Source organism: Oncorhynchus masou, chromosome 29 (assembly GCF_036934945.1).
Source record: "Oncorhynchus masou masou isolate Uvic2021 chromosome 29, UVic_Omas_1.1, whole genome shotgun sequence".
Lineage (NCBI taxonomy): Eukaryota > Metazoa > Chordata > Actinopteri > Salmoniformes > Salmonidae > Oncorhynchus > Oncorhynchus masou.
This window is the reverse complement of record NC_088240.1, coordinates 86,334,232-86,352,264: the sequence shown is the minus strand read 5'-3', so window position 1 is coordinate 86,352,264 and position 18,033 is coordinate 86,334,232. Positions and strand designations below refer to the sequence as shown.

Sequence of the window (18,033 nt, the reverse complement as noted above, 5' to 3'; positions counted from 1 at the left end):
TCTGCATGCACTATTTGGTGTTCTACGTTGTACACGGAGGATATTTTTGCAGAATTCTGCGTGCAGAGTCTCAATTTGGTGTTTGTCCCATTTTGTAAAGTCTTGGTTGGTGAGCGGACCCCAGACCTCACAACCATAAAGGGCAATGGGCTCTATGACTGATTCAAGTATTTTTAGCCAAATCCTAATTGGTATGTTGAAATTTATGTTCCTTTTGATGGCATAGAATGCCCTTCTTGCCTTGTCTCTCAGATCGTTCACAGCTTTGTGGAAGTTACCTGTCTCTCCCTCTCTCTCTCCCTCTCTTCCTCTCTTTCTCTCTCTCCCTCTCTCTCTCTCCCTCTCTTCCCCTCTCTCTCCCTCTCTTCCTCTCTCTCCCTCTCTCTCTCCCTCTCTTCCTCTCTCTCTCTCCCTCTCTCCCTCTCTTCCTCTCTCTCCCTCTCTTCCTCTCTCTCCCTCTCTCTCCCTCTCTCTATCTCTCTCCCTCTCTCTCTCCCTCTCTCTCTTCCTCTCTCTCTCTCTCTCTCTCTCTCTCGCTCTCTCTCCCCCTCTCTCTCTCCCTCTCTCTCTCTCTCTCTCCCCGTCTCTTCCTCTCTCCCCCTCTCTCTCTCTCTCTCTCCCTCTCTCTCTCCCTCTCTTCGTCTCTCTCCCTCTCTCTCTCCCTCTCTCCCTCTCTTCCTCTCTCTCCCTCTCTTCCTCTCTCTCACTCTCTCTCCCTCTCTCTATCTCTCTCCCTCTCTCACTCCCTCTCTCTCTTCCTCTCTCTCTCTCTCTCTCTCTCGCTCTCTCTCCCCCTCTCTCTCCTCTCTCTCTCTCTCTCTCTCCCCGTCTCTTCCTCTCTCTCCCCCTCTCTCTCTCTCTCTCTCCCTCTCTCTCTCCCTCTCTTCGTCTCTCTCCCTCTCTCTCTCCCTCTCTCCCTCTCTCTCCCTCTCTCTATTTCTCTCCCTCTCTCTCTCCCTCTCTCTCTTCCTCTCTCTCTCGCTCTCTCCTCTCTCTCTCTCTTTCCCTCTCGCTCTCTCGCTCTCTCCCTCTCTCTCTCGCTCTCTCCCTCTCTCTCCTATTGCTCTCTCTCTCTCCCTCTCTCTCTCTCTCTTTCCCTCTCCCTTTTTCTGGTTTGATTCCTAATTAAAGTAGGTTGAATGATGTTTATAGTGGTTTTAGGTTTATGATGTAAGAGATGTACACATTGAGGTGAAATTATGACCTCTTTCTGTGGTCATTTTGTTGAACAGTAAATAGAGTGATTATAATGAATTGGTATTCAGACAGGGGTTTTTATTCCACAGTTTGAACAATAGACACTAACATCAGCACAGGTGCTGAAATGATACCATGTTTAGCAGCAGCATACTGTCTGAAATGATACCATGTTTAGCAGCAGCATACTGTCTGAAATGATACCATGTTTAACAGCAGTATACTGTCTGAAATGATACCATGTTTAGCAGCAGCATACTGTCTGAAATGATACCATGTTTAGCAGCAGCATACTGTCTGAAATTATACAGTTTTTAATAGCGGCATACTGTCTGAAATGATACCATTTTTAACAGCAGTATACTGTCTGAAATTATACCATTTTTAATAGCGGCATACTGTCTGAAATGATACCATGTTTAACAGCAGTATACTGTCTGAAATTATACCATTTTTAATAGCGGCATACTGTCTGAAATGATACCATTTTTAACAGCGGCATACTGTCTGAAATTATACCATTTTTGTCTTGGTTCTCTTTAGCGATCCATGAAGTTGGCACCAGCACTAACCCCATGCGGCACAGTCAGGATGGAGCACAGTCACACCATCACCCCCCCAAACCTTCTAATGAAGTCCTCATCCCGCTGGCCCCAGCCCCAGGGTCGCCCCCTAACTGTCACCTCCCCAACCTGGTGTCAGAGGTCAACCCAGAACTACTGGCCTCTGGGGCCATCATCTTACCTGGTAGGTGACACACACTTACCTGGTAGGTGACACACACACACACACACACACACACACACACACACACACACACACACATACACACACACACACACACACTGGCCTCTGGGGCTGTCATACTGTATGAAGTGTTTACTGCCATGTGACATATGCAGTGTTTACTGCCATGTGACATGTGAAGTGTTTACCTTAATGTGACATATGAAGTGTTTACTCCCATGTGACATATGAAGTGTTTACCTTAATGTGTCATGTGAAGTGTTTACTCCCATGTGACATATGAAGTGTTTACTGCCATGTGACATGTGAAGTGTTTACCTTAATGTGACATATGAAGTGTTTACTCCCATGTGACATGTGAAGTGTTTACTCCCATGTGACATATGAAGTGTTTACTCCCATGTGCCATATGAAGTGTTTACTCCCATGTGACATGTGAAGTGTTTACTCCCATGTCACATATGAAGTGTTTACTCCCATGTGACATGTGAAGTGTTTACTCCCATGTGACATATGAAGTGTTTACTCCCATGTGACATATGAAGTGTTTACTCCCATGTGACATATGAAGTGTTTACTCCCATGTGACATATGAAGTGTTTACCTTAATGTGACATATGAAGTGTTTACCTTAATGTGACATATGAAGTGTTTACCTTAATGTGACATATGAAGTGTTTACCTTAATGTGACATATGAAGTGTTTACTCCCATGTGACATGTGAAGTGTTTACTCCCATGTGACATGTGAAGTGTTTACTCCCATGTGACATATGAAGTGTTTACTCCCATGTGACATATGAAGTGTTTACCTTAATGTGACATATGAAGTGTTTACCTTAATGTGACATATGAAGTGTTTACTCCCATGTGACATGTGAAGTGTTTACTCCCATGTGACATATGAAGTGTTTACTCCCATGTGACATATGAAGTGTTTACTCCCATGTGACATGTGAAGTGTTTACTCCCATGTGACATATGAAGTGTTTACTCCCATGTGACATGTGAAGTGTTTACTCCCATGTGACATGTGAAGTGTTTACTCCCATGTGACATGTGAAGTGTTTACTCCCATGTGACATGTGAAGTGTTTACTCCCATGTGACATGTGAAGTGTTTACTCCCATGTGACATGTGAAGTGTTTACTCCCATGTGACATGTGAAGTGTTTACTCCCATGTGACATGTGAAGTGTTTACTCCCATGTGACATGTGAAGCTTGGGGCTCATGTTCTCAGTTGGAGTGGGAAGGTTCTATGTAGAATAATAGGAGCCTATTAAATGACTTAGACTGGATCAGATGTGTGTAAGAGGAGATGCCATCCTGAACTAAAGCAGTATGTTGAGCTGTGCTGTGGGGCCTGGGGATGACGACAAACACTTAACAACAGACAGGTCACTTTCTCTACGTCCCAAATAGCAACCTACAGTATTCCCTTTGTAGTGCATTACTTTTGAACAGGGCCCATAGGACTTTGGTCAAAATGTAGCGCACTACTTTATATAGAGATTTGGGTACCATTTGGGAAGCACTCATAGTGTCTACTTGACTATGAGTGAGCGCTGACCCCCCCCTCTCTCTTCCAGGTAACAGAGACCTCAGCGGGCGGGCGGTGCTGCAGGTGTGCACGCGGGGGAGGGTGTGGGCTGGGGAGAGCTGCACGGCCAAAGACCTAACCTGTCTCCTGGGTTACTACTATTCAACGCTCAGGTCAGTCAGTCAACCAGCCGCACTCAGGTTTCATCTGCTGAAACCCCATCCAGGCCTTAGTTACTAGATGGTGTTCCTTTTAAGGGGGCAATCTGGGATTCAAACAATAACAAAGTAGGCACCCCAACACTTTTTGGTAAACAGCTGAGAAATGGGTCTGGAGAAATGTAACCACTCTCATCATGGGGCTATATATATATATATAAAATAATATATATATACACACATATATATATATATATATATATATATATATATATATATATATATATATATATATATATATATATATATATATATATATATATATATATATATGTGTGTGTGTATATATATATTATTTTAGCCTTATTTTACCAGGTCATTTGACTGAGAACACATTCTGATGTACAGCAACGACCTGTGGAATAGTTACAGGGGAGGGGAGAGGAGGGATGACGCAAGGACTAACGAATTCACAAGATCACCCTGATGGGTTTTGTTTCTGGTTTCAGGAGCGAGAGGCGTGACCAAGGCCTTACGGTGCTCGTGGACACCAGGAGACAGCAGCCCAGTCCTGCTCTGTTCTCATCTCTGTCTGAACTGCAGGTGGGAGCTTTCTAATGACAATAATATTGTCTGCATCCCGAATCAAACCCTATTCTATCTACAGTGTAGTGCACTACTTTGGACCATAGGACCCATACCGCTCTGGTCAAAAGTTGTGCACTATAATATAGGGATTAACATGCTATTTGGGACTCAATCATCTCTTCCTGAACTCCAGGTATGAGCTTTCAACGGAAAATAACAAGTCATCACAACCACGTCCCACATGAACGATCCTCAGGCGGCTTCTTTACGTCCTCTGATTCTTAACAATGTTTTCATGGTGTTAAGAAATGTTATTTTACTGTCACGACACTCTTGTATTGTACAATAGTAATGTTGTAGTATAGTACTGCAGTAATGTTATAGTATAGTACTGTAGTAATGTTATAGTATAGCACCGCAGTAATGTTATAGTATTGTACAATAGTAATGTTATAGTATAGTACTGCAGTAATGGTATAGTATAGTACTGTAGTAATGGTATAGTACTGTAGTAATGGTATAGTACTGTAGTAATGTTATAGTATAGTACCGCAGTAATGTTATAGTATAGTACTGTAGTAATGTTATAGTATAGTACTGCAGTAATGTTATAGTATAGTACTATAGTAATGTTATAGTATATTACTATAGTAATGTGATAGTATAGTACTGCAGTAATGTTATAGTATAGTACTGTAGTAATGGTATAGTATAGTACTGCAGTAATGGTATAGTATAATACTGCAGTAATGTTATAGTATAGTACTGTAGTAATGCTATAGTATAGTACTATAGTAATGTTATAGTATAGTACTGTAGTAATGTTATAGTATAGTACTGTAGTAATGTTATAGTATAGTACTATAGTAATGCTATAGTATAGCGCTGTAGTAATGTCATAGTATAGTACTATAGTAATGTTATAGTATAGCACTGTAGTAATGTTATAGTATAGTACTATAGTAATGCTATAGTATAGCACTGTAGTAATGTTATAGTATAGTACTATAGTAATGTTATAGTATAGTACTATAGTAATGTTATAGTATAGTACTATAGTAATGTTATAGTATAGTACTGCAGTAATGCTATAGTATAGCACGATAGTAATGTTATAGTATAGTACTGTAGCAATGTTATAGTATAGTACCGCAGTAATGTTATAGTATAGTACTGTAGTAATGTCATAGTATAGTACTATAGTGATGTTATAGTATAGTACTATAGTAATGTTATAGTATAGTACTATAGTAATGTTATAGTATAGTACTATAGTAATGTTATAGTATAGTACCGCAGTAATGTTATAGTATAGTACTATAGTGATGTTATAGTATAGTACTATAGTAATGTTATAGTATAGTACTATAGTAATGTTATAGTATAGTACTATAGTAATGTTATAGTATAGTACTATGGTAATGCTATGGTATAGTACTATATTAATGGTATAGTATAGTACTGTAGTAATGTTATAGTATAGTACTATAGTAATGTCATAGTATAGTACTATAGTGACGTTATAGTATAGTACTATAGTAATGGTATAGTATAGTACTCTAGTAATGTTATAGTATAGTACTGTAGTAATGTTATAGTATAGAACTATAGTAATGTTATAGTATAGTACCACAGTAAAGTTATAGTATAGTACTGTAGTAATGCTATAGTATAGCACGATAGAAATGTTATAGTATAGTACTGTAGTAATGTTATAGTATAGTACCGCAGTAATGCTATAGTATAGTACTGTAGTAATGTTAAAGTATAGCACGATAGTAATGTTATAGTATAGTACTATAGTAATATTATTGTACAGTACTATAGTCATTTTATAGTATAGTACTATAGTAATGTTATAGTATAGTACTATAGTTATAGTATAGTGCTGTAGTAATGTTATAGTATAGTACTGCAGTAATGCTATAGTATAGTACTATAGTAATGTTATACTATAGTACTATAGTAATGTTATAGTATAGTACTATGTAATGTTATAGTATAGTACTATGGTAATGTTATAGTATAGTACTGTAGTAATGGTATAGTATAGTACTGTAGTAATGGTATAGTACTGTAGTAATGTTATAGTATAGTACTATAGTGATGTTATAGTATAGTACTATAGTAATGTTATAGTATAGTACTAAAGTAATGTTATAATATCGTACTATAGTAATGTTATAGTATATTACTATAGTACTGTTATAGTATATTACTATAGTAATGTTATAGTATATCACTATAGTAATGTTATAGTATAGTACTGTAGTAATGTTATAGTAAAGTACTGCAGTAATGTTATAGTATAGTACTATAGTAATGGTATAGCATAGTACTATAGTACTGTTATAGTATAGCACTATAGTAATGTTATAGTATAGTACTATAGTATTGTTATATTATAGTACTATAGTACTGTTATAGTATAGTACTGTAGTAATGTTATAGTATAGTACTGTAGTAATGTTATAGTATAGTACTATAGTAATTTTATAGTATAGTACTCTAGTACTGTTGTAGTATAGTACTATAGTAATGTTATAGTATAGTACTATAGTAATGTTATAGTATACTTCTGCAGTAATGTTTTAGTATAGCACTATAGTAATGTTATAGTATAGTACTGTAGTAATGGTATAGTATAGTACTGTAGTAATGTTATAGTATAGTACTGCAGTAATGTTTTAGCATAGTACTGTAGTAATGGTATAGTATAGTACTGTTGCAATGTTATAGTATAGTACTGTAGTAATGTTATAGTCTAGTACTGTCGTTGGTACAGCACATATTTCTTCTTTTCTCTTTGTTTTTCCGTCCCTTTCTTGGTCTGGAGAAGGTTGATTTCTGGAGAAGGTTGATTTCTGGAGGTTGATTTCTGGAGGTTGATTTCTGTGTAGTGACTTGGTTCATCCCATTTCACATGCAGAAAGGCTGGGCTTCAGGGCTAGTGGGGAAGACCTGTTCTTACTTGTCACACACAGACATGCACATACTCCTTTGCCAAAAAAGCACTTGTCAAATTTGCGGTTTTACATGTAAGAAAACTCCAATGTTTGTATAAATAAAAAGTAAATGTAAAGAAACACTGTGTAGCCTCAAAACATGCTTACAACTATTTGACATCATGGATGGTCAGTCCTTACATCCATAGCATAGTCTATGGATTTGGATTTGAGAGTGGTTGCATTTCTCCAGACCCATCCCTCAACTTTTCACTGTGGCGGTGAGAACACTGATTAAATTAAAGATGTCCGCTGTAAGCACCTTTCGTAGAGTTATAGTGTTATTATGTGGTGCAGTCCTCCAGTTAGTTACTTTAGAAGCAAAACTTCTCAAGTTGAGAACAGAATTATTAGTATTCCAAACAAAAATAATGATTTTGAAAACAAAACAAAAATCCCAAGGTATTGATGGCAAAACTAAAACCCCAAGGTATTGATGGCAAAACTAAAACCCCAAGGTATTGATGGCAAAACAAAACCCCCAAGGTATTGATGGCAAAACTAAAACCCCAAGGTATTGATGGCAAAACTAAAACCCCAAGGTTTTGATGGCAAAACTAAAAACCCAAGGTATTGATGGCAAAACAAAACCCCCAAGGTATTGATGGCAAAACTAAAACCCCAAGATATTGATGGCAAAACTAAAAACCCAAGGTATTGATGGCAAAACAAAACCCCCAAGGTATTGATGGCAAAACTAAAACCCCAAGGTATTGATGGCCTCTCCTTATGTTACCCTGGCCTCTCCTTATGTTACCCTGGCCTCTCCTTATGTTACCCTGGCCTCTCCTTATGTTACCCTGGCCTCTCCTTATGTTACCCTGGCCTCTCCTTATGTTACCCTGGTCTCTCCTTATGTTACCCTGGCCTCTCCTTATGTTAACCTGGCCTCTCCTTATGTTAACCTGGCCTCTCCTTATGTTACCCTGGCCTCTCCTTATGTTACCCTGGCCTCTCCTTATGTTAACCTGGCCTCTCCTTATGTTACCCTGGCCTCTTCTTATGTTAACCTGGCCTCTCCTTATGTTAACCTGGCCTCTCCTTATGTTAACCTGGCCTCTCCTTATGTTACCCTGGCCTCTCCTTATGTTACCCTGGACTCTCCTTATGTTACCCTGGCCTCTCCTTATGGTAACCTGGCCTCTCCTTATGTTACCCTGGCCTCTCCTTATGTTACCCTGGCCTCTCCTTATGTTACCCTGGCCTCTCCTTATGTTACCCTGGCCTCTCCTTATGTTACCCTGGCCTCTCCTTATGTTAACCTGGCCTTTCCTTATGTTACCCTGGCCTCTCCTTATGTTACCCTGGCCTCTCCTTATGTTACCCTGGTCTCTCCTTATGTTACCCTGGTCTCTCCTTATGTTACCCTGGCCTCTCCTTATGTTACCCTGGCCTCTCCTTATGTTAACCTGGCCTCTCCTTATGTTACCCTGGCCTCTCCTTATGTTACCCTGGCCTCTCCTTATGTTACCCTGGCCTCTCCTTATGTTACCCTGGCCTCTCCTTATGTTACCCTGGCCTCTCCTTATGTTACCCTGGCCTCTCCTTATGTTACCCTGTCTCTCCTTATGTTACCCTGGCCTCTCCTTATGTTACCCTGGTCTCTCCTTATGTTAACCTGGCCTCTCCTTATGTTACCCTGGCCTCTCCTTATGTTACCCTGGCCTCTCCTTATGTTACCCTGGCCTCTCCTTATGTTACCCTGGCCTCTCCTTATGTTAACCTGGCCTCTCCTTATGTTAACCTGGTCTCTCCTTATGTTACCCTGGCCTCTCCTTATGTTACCCTGGTCTCTCCTTATGTTACCCTGGCCTTTCCTTATGTTACCCTGGCCTCTCCTTATGTTACCCTGGCCTCTCCTTATGTTAACCTGGCCTCTCCTTATGTTACCCTGGCCTCTCCTTATGTTACCCTGGCCTCTCCTTATGTTACCCTGGCCTCTCCTTATGTTAACCTGGCCTCTCCTTATGTTACCCTGGCCTCTCCTTATGTTACCCTGGCCTCTCCTTATGTTACCCTGGCCTCTCCTTATGTTAACCTGGCCTCTCCTTATGTTACCCTGGTCTCTCCTTATGTTACCCTGGCCTCTCCTTATGTTACCCTGGCCTCTCCTTATGTTACCCTGGCCTCTCCTTATGTTAACCTGGCCTCTCCTTATGTTACCCTGGCCTCTCCTTATGGTAACCTGGCCTCTCCTTATGTTACCCTGGCCTCTCCTTATGTTACCCTGGCCTCTCCTTATGTTACCCTGGTCTCTCCTTATGTTACCCTGGCCTCTCCTTATGTTACCCTGGCCTCTCCTTATGTTACCCTGGCCTCTCCTTATGTTACCCTGGCCTCTCCTTATGTTACCCTGGTCTCTCCTTATGTTAACCTGGCCTCTCCTTATGTTACCCTGGCCTCTCCTTATGTTACCCTGGACTCTCCTTATGTTACCCTGGCCTCTCCTTATGTTACCCTGGCCTCTCCTTATGTTACCCTGGACTCTCCTTATGGTAACCTGGCCTCTCCTTATATTACCCTGGTCTCTCCTTATGTTAACCTGGCCTCTCCTTATGTTACCCTGGCCTCTCCTTATGTTACCCTGGTCTCTCCTTATGTTACCCTGGCCTCTCCTTATGTTACCCTGGCCTCTCCTTATGTTACCCTGGCCTCTCCTTATGTTACCCTGGCCTCTCCTTATGTTACCCTGGCCTCTCCTTATGTTACCCTGGCCTCTCCTTATGTTACCCTGGCCTCTCCTTATGTTACCCTGGCCTCTCCTTATGTTACCCTGGCCTCTCCTTATGTTACCCTGGCCTCTCCTTATGTTAACCTGGCCTCTCCTTATGTTACCCTGGCCTCTCCTTATGTTACCCTGGCCTCTCCTTATGTTACCCTGGCCTCTCCTTATGTTACCCTGGTCTCTCCTTATGTTAACCTGGCCTCTCCTTATGTTACCCTGGCCTCTCCTTATGTTACCCTGGCCTCTCCTTATGTTACCCTGGCCTCTCCTTATGTTACCCTGGTCTCTCCTTATGTTAACCTGGCCTCTCCTTATGTTACCCTGGCCTCTCCTTATGTTACCCTGGCCTCTCCTTATGTTACCCTGGCCTCTCCTTATGTTACCCTGGCCTCTCCTTATGTTACCCTGGCCTCTCCTTATGTTACCCTGGTCTCTCCTTATGTTACCCTGGCCTCTCCTTATGTTACCCTGGTCTCTCCTTATGTTACCCTGGCCTCTCCTTATGTTAACCTGGCCTCTCCTTATGTTACCCTGGCCTCTCCTTATGTTACCCTGGCCTCTCCTTATGTTACCCTGGCCTCTCCTTATGTTACCCTGGTCTCTCCTTATGTTAACCTGGCCTCTCCTTATGTTACCCTGGCCTCTCCTTATGTTACCCTGGCCTCTCCTTATGTTACCCTGGCCTCTCCTTATGTTACCCTGGCCTCTCCTTATGTTAACCTGGTCTCTCCTTATGTTACCCTGGCCTCTCCTTATGTTACCCTGGCCTCTCCTTATGTTACCCTGGCCTCTCCTTATGTTACCCTGGCCTCTCCTTATGTTACCCTGGCCTCTCCTTATATTATCCTGGCCTTTTGCTTTCTTTGCCTTGTCACCAGCTGCACGTTTTGTCCCATTCATTGTAGCTGTGCTGCTCGGTCCCTGGGTGTAGTTGGAAGTGGTGAAAAGTAATCATGTGGAACAGAGTTCAAACACATTTTTTTCACGTGATTTGTTCACACGTGTGTTCTGAAAACCACTTGTTATTTTCACAGGATTTGTAAAAATGTGATTTTTTTTGTAAAGGTGCACACACACACGCACACACACGCACACACACGCACACACACACACACACACACACACACACACACACACACACACACACACACACACACACACACACACACACACACACACACACACACACACACACACACACACATACAGTACACATGCGGATGGGTCCGCCAGCATCCAGCCTGCACACAACAGGCACATGCAGAGTTATGATTTTATAATGATGATATATTGTGGTGTTTTAGTTCATGTAACGCCCCCCTCCCAATACTGTACATGTCAATATGTGTTGCTTTTCCCCCAGGCTTTATTACCAAATGCACTTTACTCCGTCCTGCTACTTGCGGACAAGGAGACGACTATCAAGCCTGAAAGAGACACTACTGTGCAGGTAAAGTATTCAATGAGGACCCATTTGCTGTGATATTTGCATTGAGCGTTCTTGTCTCATTCAAGACTTCAAATGGGGCGGCAGGGTAGCCTAGTGGTTAGAGCGTTGGACTCGTAACTGAAAGGTTGTGAGTTCAAACCCCCGAGCTGACAAGGTACAAATCTGTCGTTCTGCCCCTGAACAGGCAGTTAACCCACTGTTCCCAGGCCGTCATTGAAAATAAGAATTTGTTCTTAACTGACTTGCCTGGTTAAATAAAGGTAAAATAAATTAAAATTAAATTAAAATCACATATCTTGGGAGTATTTCTTACATTCCCACGGCAACCAGAAGCCTAACATTTTCCACACGCAGTGATTAACACAATGTAACATCAGGAAGGATACAGCATTATCACGGGCGCCTCCTAGTCTATTCAGATACACCGAGGCTATTGTGTTGAGTCGTCGCTAGCAGCCTGTCAATGTCACGTCCTTGACCTGAGTATGAGTCTGAGTGAGGCAGTACATGTGTGTGTGTGCGTGTGTGTGTGTTTAGCGTGTAGCGTGTCAGGTCATGGTGTGTTGTTGAGAGCTGGGGTATCTGTGCTATGTAGGTTTGCGTGAAGCTGCATGTCTGACTGTGGAAAATGTAATCGTCTCTTCATCACCAGCCTACCTACCTACCACACACACACACACACACACACGTCTGTCCCACTGAAAACATACTGAAAACACCCACAACATCCATCACAAGGCCAGACACATCTAATGAGATCAGGGTTTAGGTCCAACGTTGAGTTAAGTGATTATCTCTGGAATTCCTCCATAGGTTTCTACAGTAGAGTTCAACACGTCTCTTCCTATTGAAACTACATGACACGTGGATAAAAGGATGTGATTGGTTAGTTGTCTTGATGAAACCTGCACCTTAGCGATGTATATTACAGATCATTCTGTCTCTCATGATGATTTTTCTTAGTTACATTTCTTTACTTACATCATCAAGGTTTCCTGTCATTTTATATTATATAGTAGATGGTTGTTTTTGCCTGGTGGAAGTTATATCTGATATCTGTAGCAAGGTGTGATGTGAGAGCTTTAGTTTCCTTATTGGAAAAGCATTGAAGATAATTGATATTGGAATAGGTATTTCAGTTTACTTCCTGAGTGGACTGGAATTGACTCCAACCCTGCTACTCACAGGCCCCACCCTGGTGGGGAGTTACAGTGAGCTTGTGTCCCTCTGTCCCCATGCAGACGGAGCTCCTGACCTCCCTGAAGGCTCTGTTGAAGCACATAGACTCCAGTCAGCTCACTAGAGACCTGGACGGAACATTCCCCTACGACCACGATCACTGGGTCGCCTTCAGACAGGTAGGGATCACATCACCACGGTTACAGTTGTCTCAAATGGCACCCTGTTAGCTATGTAGTGCACTGCATTTGACCAGGGCCCACAGGTCTCTAGTCAAAAGTAGTGCACCTTATACAACGGGTGGGTCTAATCCTGGATGCTGATTGGTTAAAATCGCATTCCAGCCGGTGTCTATTCCACAATTTACCCCCGACTAAATCTATAAAGTTAAAATGCCTATTTACTCTGTTCCACTGTCTCATCAGCCCAGCCAGGTAATTTATAAACTTGATCTCCACTATAAAAAGTATCTCGACATTATCTACCATTTCTTTTAGACTAACATTTAGTTTTCAACAGCAGAGATTTGTATAAACCTTGCTGTCTGTCTCTCTGACATTTGCAACATTGTTTCAATATTCAAATCCGATCTCCAGCTGTCCCATAGTAATGAAGGAGTCGGGACCAGACAGACAGACAGACAGACAGCGATTCTCAGCCAGTCGAAATCGTGAATCAACTGGCATAATTTTTATGTATATATACAAAGAAATGTCAATTGAAAAAAAGGTAGAACAAAACTAAGTGCAACTGGTTTGCAATATTTCCAGCTTCTGTTTGATGAGATTGTTTTAGCTGTGTTGTTGCCCAGCTCCTATGAACAACAGTATCCTGACAAGAGAACACATTTTCTATCCCAGGTGAAATCACGCCTCATTAGCTCGTGGGATGTATCCAAATAATGTCACTAGAAAACAGCTTAAACAAATGCAGCTCCTTTGCTGTTTGACCTGATTGTAAGTTATCCATAGTTGGCTAGCAAGCAAGCAAGGGATAAGCACTTTGTCAGCCAGTATGGCAATGGAACATTTAGAACGAATGACTGGGTCGCGTCCATAGATACAGAACAAAAAGACTTAACGACTGGGTCGCGTCCATAGATACAGAACAAAAAGACTTAATGACTGGGTCGCATCCATAGATACAGAACAACAAGACTTAACAACTGGGTCGCGTCCATAGATACAGAACAAAAAGACTTAACGACTGGGTCGCATCCATAGATACAGAACAAAAAGACTTAACAACTGGGTCGCATCCATAGATACAGAACAAAGAGACTTAACAACTGGGTCGCATCCATAGATACAGAACAAAAAGACTCAACAACTGGGTCGCATCCATAGATACAGAACAAAGAGACTTAACAACTGGGTCGCATCCATAGATACAGAACAAAGAGACTTAACAACTGGGTCGCATCCATAGATACAGAACAAAGAGACTTAACGACTGGGTCGCATCCATAGATACAGAACAAAGAGACTTAACAACTGGGTCGCATCCATAGATACAGAACAAAGAGACTTAACGACTGGGTCGAGTCCATAGATACAGAACAAAGAGACTTAACGACTGGGTCGCATCCATAGATACAGAACAAAAAGACTTAACGACTGGGTCGCATCCGTAGATACAGAACAACAAGACTTAACGACTGGGTCGAGTCCATAGATACAGAACAAAAAGACTTAACGACTGGGTCGAGTCCATAGATACAGAACAAAAAGACTTAACGACTGGGTCGCATCCATAGATACAGAACAAAAAGACTTAACGACTGGGTCGCGTCCATAGATACAGAACAAAGAGACTTAACGACTGGGTCACGTCCATAGATACAGAACAAAAAGACTTAACGACTGGGTCGCGTCCATAGATACAGACCAAAAAGACTTAACGACTGGGTCACGTCCATAGATACAGAACAAAAAGACTTAACGACTGGGTCGCGTCCATAGATACAGAACAACAAGACTTAACGACTGGGTCGCGTCCATAGATACAGAACAAAAAGACTTAACGACTGGGTCGCATCCATAGATACAGAACAAAAAGACTTAACGACTGGGTCGCATCCATAGATACAGAACAAAAAGACTTAACGACTGGGTCACATCCATAGATACAGAACAAAAAGACTTAACGACTGGGTCACGTCCATAGATACAGAACAAAAAGACTTAACGACTGGGTCGCGTCCATAGATACAGAACAAAAAGACTTAACGACTGGGTCGCGTCCATAGATACAGAACAAAAAGACTTAACGACTGGGTCGCATCCATAGATACAGAACAAAAAGACTTAACGACTGGGTCGAGTCCATAGATACAGAACAAAAAGACTTAACGACTGGGTCACGTCCATAGATACAGAACAACAAGACTTAACGACTGGGTCGCGTCCATAGATACAGAACAAAAAGACTTAACGACTGGGTCGCATCCATAGATACAGAACAAAAAGACTTAACGACTGGGTCGCGTCCATAGATACAGAACAAAAAGACTTAACGACTGGGTCGCGTCCATAGATACAGAACAAAAAGACTTAACGATTGTGTCGCATCCATAGATACAGAACAAAAAGACTTAACGACTGGGTCGCATCCATAGATACAGAACAAAAAGACTTAACGACTGGGTCGCATCCATAGATACAGAACAAAAAGACTTAACGACTGGGTCGCGTCTGTAGATACAGAACAAAAAGACTGAATGACTGGGTCGCGTCCGTAGATACAGAACAAAAAGACTTAACGACTGTGTCGCATCCATAGATACAGAACAAAAAGACTTAACGACTGGGTCGCGTCCGTAGATACAGAACAAAAAGACTGAACGACTGGGTCGCGTCCATAGATACAGAACAAAAAGACTTAACGACTGGGTCGCGTCCATAGATACAGATCAAAAAGACTGAATGACTGGGTCGCGTCCATAGATACAGAACAAAAAGACTTAACGACTGGGTCGCATCCATAGATACAGAACAAAAAGACTTAACGACTGGGTCGCATCCATAGATACAGAACAAAAAGACTTAACGACTGGGTCGAGTCCATAGATACAGAACAAAAAGACTTAACGACTGGGTCGCGTCCATAGATACAGAACAACAAGACTTAACGACTGGGTCGCGTCCATAGATACAGAACAAAAAGACTTAACGACTGGGTCGCATCCATAGATACAGAACAAAAAGACTTAACGACTGGGTCGCGTCCATAGATACAGAACAAAAAGACTTAACGACTGGGTCGCGTCCATAGATACAGAACAAAAAGACTTAACGATTGGGTCGCATCCATAGATACAGAACAAAAAGACTTAACGACTGGGTCACATCCATAGATACAGAACAAAAAGACTTAACGACTGGGTCGCATCCATAGATACAGAACAAAAAGACTTAACGACTGGGTCGCGTCTGTAGATACAGAACAAAAAGACTGAATGACTGGGTCGCGTCCGTAGATACAGAACAAAAAGACTTAACGACTGGGTCGCGTCCATAGATACAGAACAAAAAGACTTAACGACTGGGTCGCGTCCATAGATACAGAACAAAAAGACTTAACGACTGGGTCGCATCCATAGATACAGAACAAAAGACTTAACGACTGGGTCGCGTCCATAGATACAGAACAAAAGACTTAACGACTGGGTCGCGTCCATAGATACAGAACAAAAAGACTTAACGACTGGGTCGCATCCATAGATACAGAACAAAAAGACTTAACGACTGGGTCGCATCCATAGATACAGAACAAAAAGACTTAACGACTGGGTCGCGTCCGTAGATACAGAACAAAAAGACTGAACGACTGGGTCGCGTCCATAGATACAGAACAAAAAGACTTAACGACTGGGTCGCGTCCATAGATACAGATCAAAAAGACTGAATGACTGGGTCGCGTCCATAGATACAGAACAATAAGACTTAACGACTGGGTCGCGTCCATAGATACAGAACAAAAAGACTTAACGACTGGGTCGCGTCCATAGATACAGAACAAAAAGACTTAACGACTGGGTCGCGTCCATAGATACAGAACAAAAAGACTTAACGACTGGGTCACATCCATAGATACAGAACAAAAAGACTTAACGACTGGGTCGCATCCATAGATACAGAACAAAGAGACTTAACAACTGGGTCGCATCCATAGATACAGAACAAAAAGACTTAACAACTGGGTCGCATCCATAGATACAGAACAAAGAGACTTAACAACTGGGTCGCATCCATAGATACAGAACAAAGAGACTTAACAACTGGGTCGCATCCATAGATACAGAACAAAGAGACTTAACGACTGGGTCGCATCCATAGATACAGAACAAAAAGACTTAACAACTGGGTCGCATCCATAGATACAGAACAACAAGACTTAACGACTGGGTCGCGTCCATAGATACAGAACAAAAAGACTTAACAACTGGGTCGCATCCATAGATACAGAACAACAAGACTTAACGACTGGGTCGCATCCATAGATACAGAACAAAAAGACTTAACGACTGGGTCGCGTCCGTAGATACAGAACAAAAAGACTGAACGACTGGGTCGCGTCCATAGATACAGAACAAAAAGACTTAACGACTGGGTCGCGTCCATAGATACAGATCAAAAAGACTGAATGACTGGGTCGCGTCCATAGATACAGAACAAAAAGACTTAACGACTGGGTCGCATCCATAGATACAGAACAAAAAGACTTAACGACTGGGTCGCATCCATAGATACAGAACAAAAAGACTTAACGACTGGGTCGAGTCCATAGATACAGAACAAAAGACTTAACGACTGGGTCGAGTCCATAGATACAGAACAACAAGACTTAACGACTGGGTCGCGTCCATAGATACAGAACAAAAAGACTTAACGACTGGGTCGCATCCATAGATACAGAACAAAAAGACTTAACGACTGGGTCGCGTCCATAGATACAGAACAAAAAGACTTAACGACTGGGTCGCGTCCATAGATACAGAACAAAAAGACTTAACGATTGGGTCGCATCCATAGATACAGAACAAAAAGACTTAACGACTGGGTCACATCCATAGATACAGAACAAAAGACTTAACGACTGGGTCGCATCCATAGATACAGAACAAAAAGACTTAACGACTGGGTCGCGTCTGTAGATACAGAACAAAAAGACTTAACGACTGGGTCGCGTCCGTAGATACAGAACAAAAAGACTTAACGACTGGGTCGCGTCCATAGATACAGAACAAAAAGACTTAACGACTGGGTCGCGTCCATAGATACAGAACAAAAAGACTTAACGACTGGGTCGCATCCATAGATACAGAACAAAAAGACTTAACGACTGGGTCGCGTCCATAGATACAGAACAAAAAGACTTAACGACTGGGTCGCGTCCATAGATACAGAACAAAAGACTTAACGACTGGGTCGCGTCCATAGAT

At 41.9% G+C, this 18,033-nt stretch overlaps 1 protein-coding gene across 3 annotated transcripts in view; it reads left to right on the top strand.

The window, feature by feature from the left end:
- Positions 1–18,033, top strand: part of LOC135520890 (pleckstrin homology domain-containing family G member 4B-like) — a 154,173-nt gene that overhangs the window by 88,102 nt on the left and 48,038 nt on the right. For all 3 annotated transcript variants that reach the window (XM_064946717.1, XM_064946716.1, XM_064946715.1), the window contains 5 exons: positions 1,741–1,944; positions 3,535–3,658; positions 4,153–4,246; positions 11,325–11,411; positions 12,653–12,769. In XM_064946717.1, the coding sequence (XP_064802789.1) occupies positions 1,741–1,944; positions 3,535–3,658; positions 4,153–4,246; positions 11,325–11,411; positions 12,653–12,769 (626 nt within the window). The remainder of the gene's footprint in view (positions 1–1,740; positions 1,945–3,534; positions 3,659–4,152; positions 4,247–11,324; positions 11,412–12,652; positions 12,770–18,033) is intronic.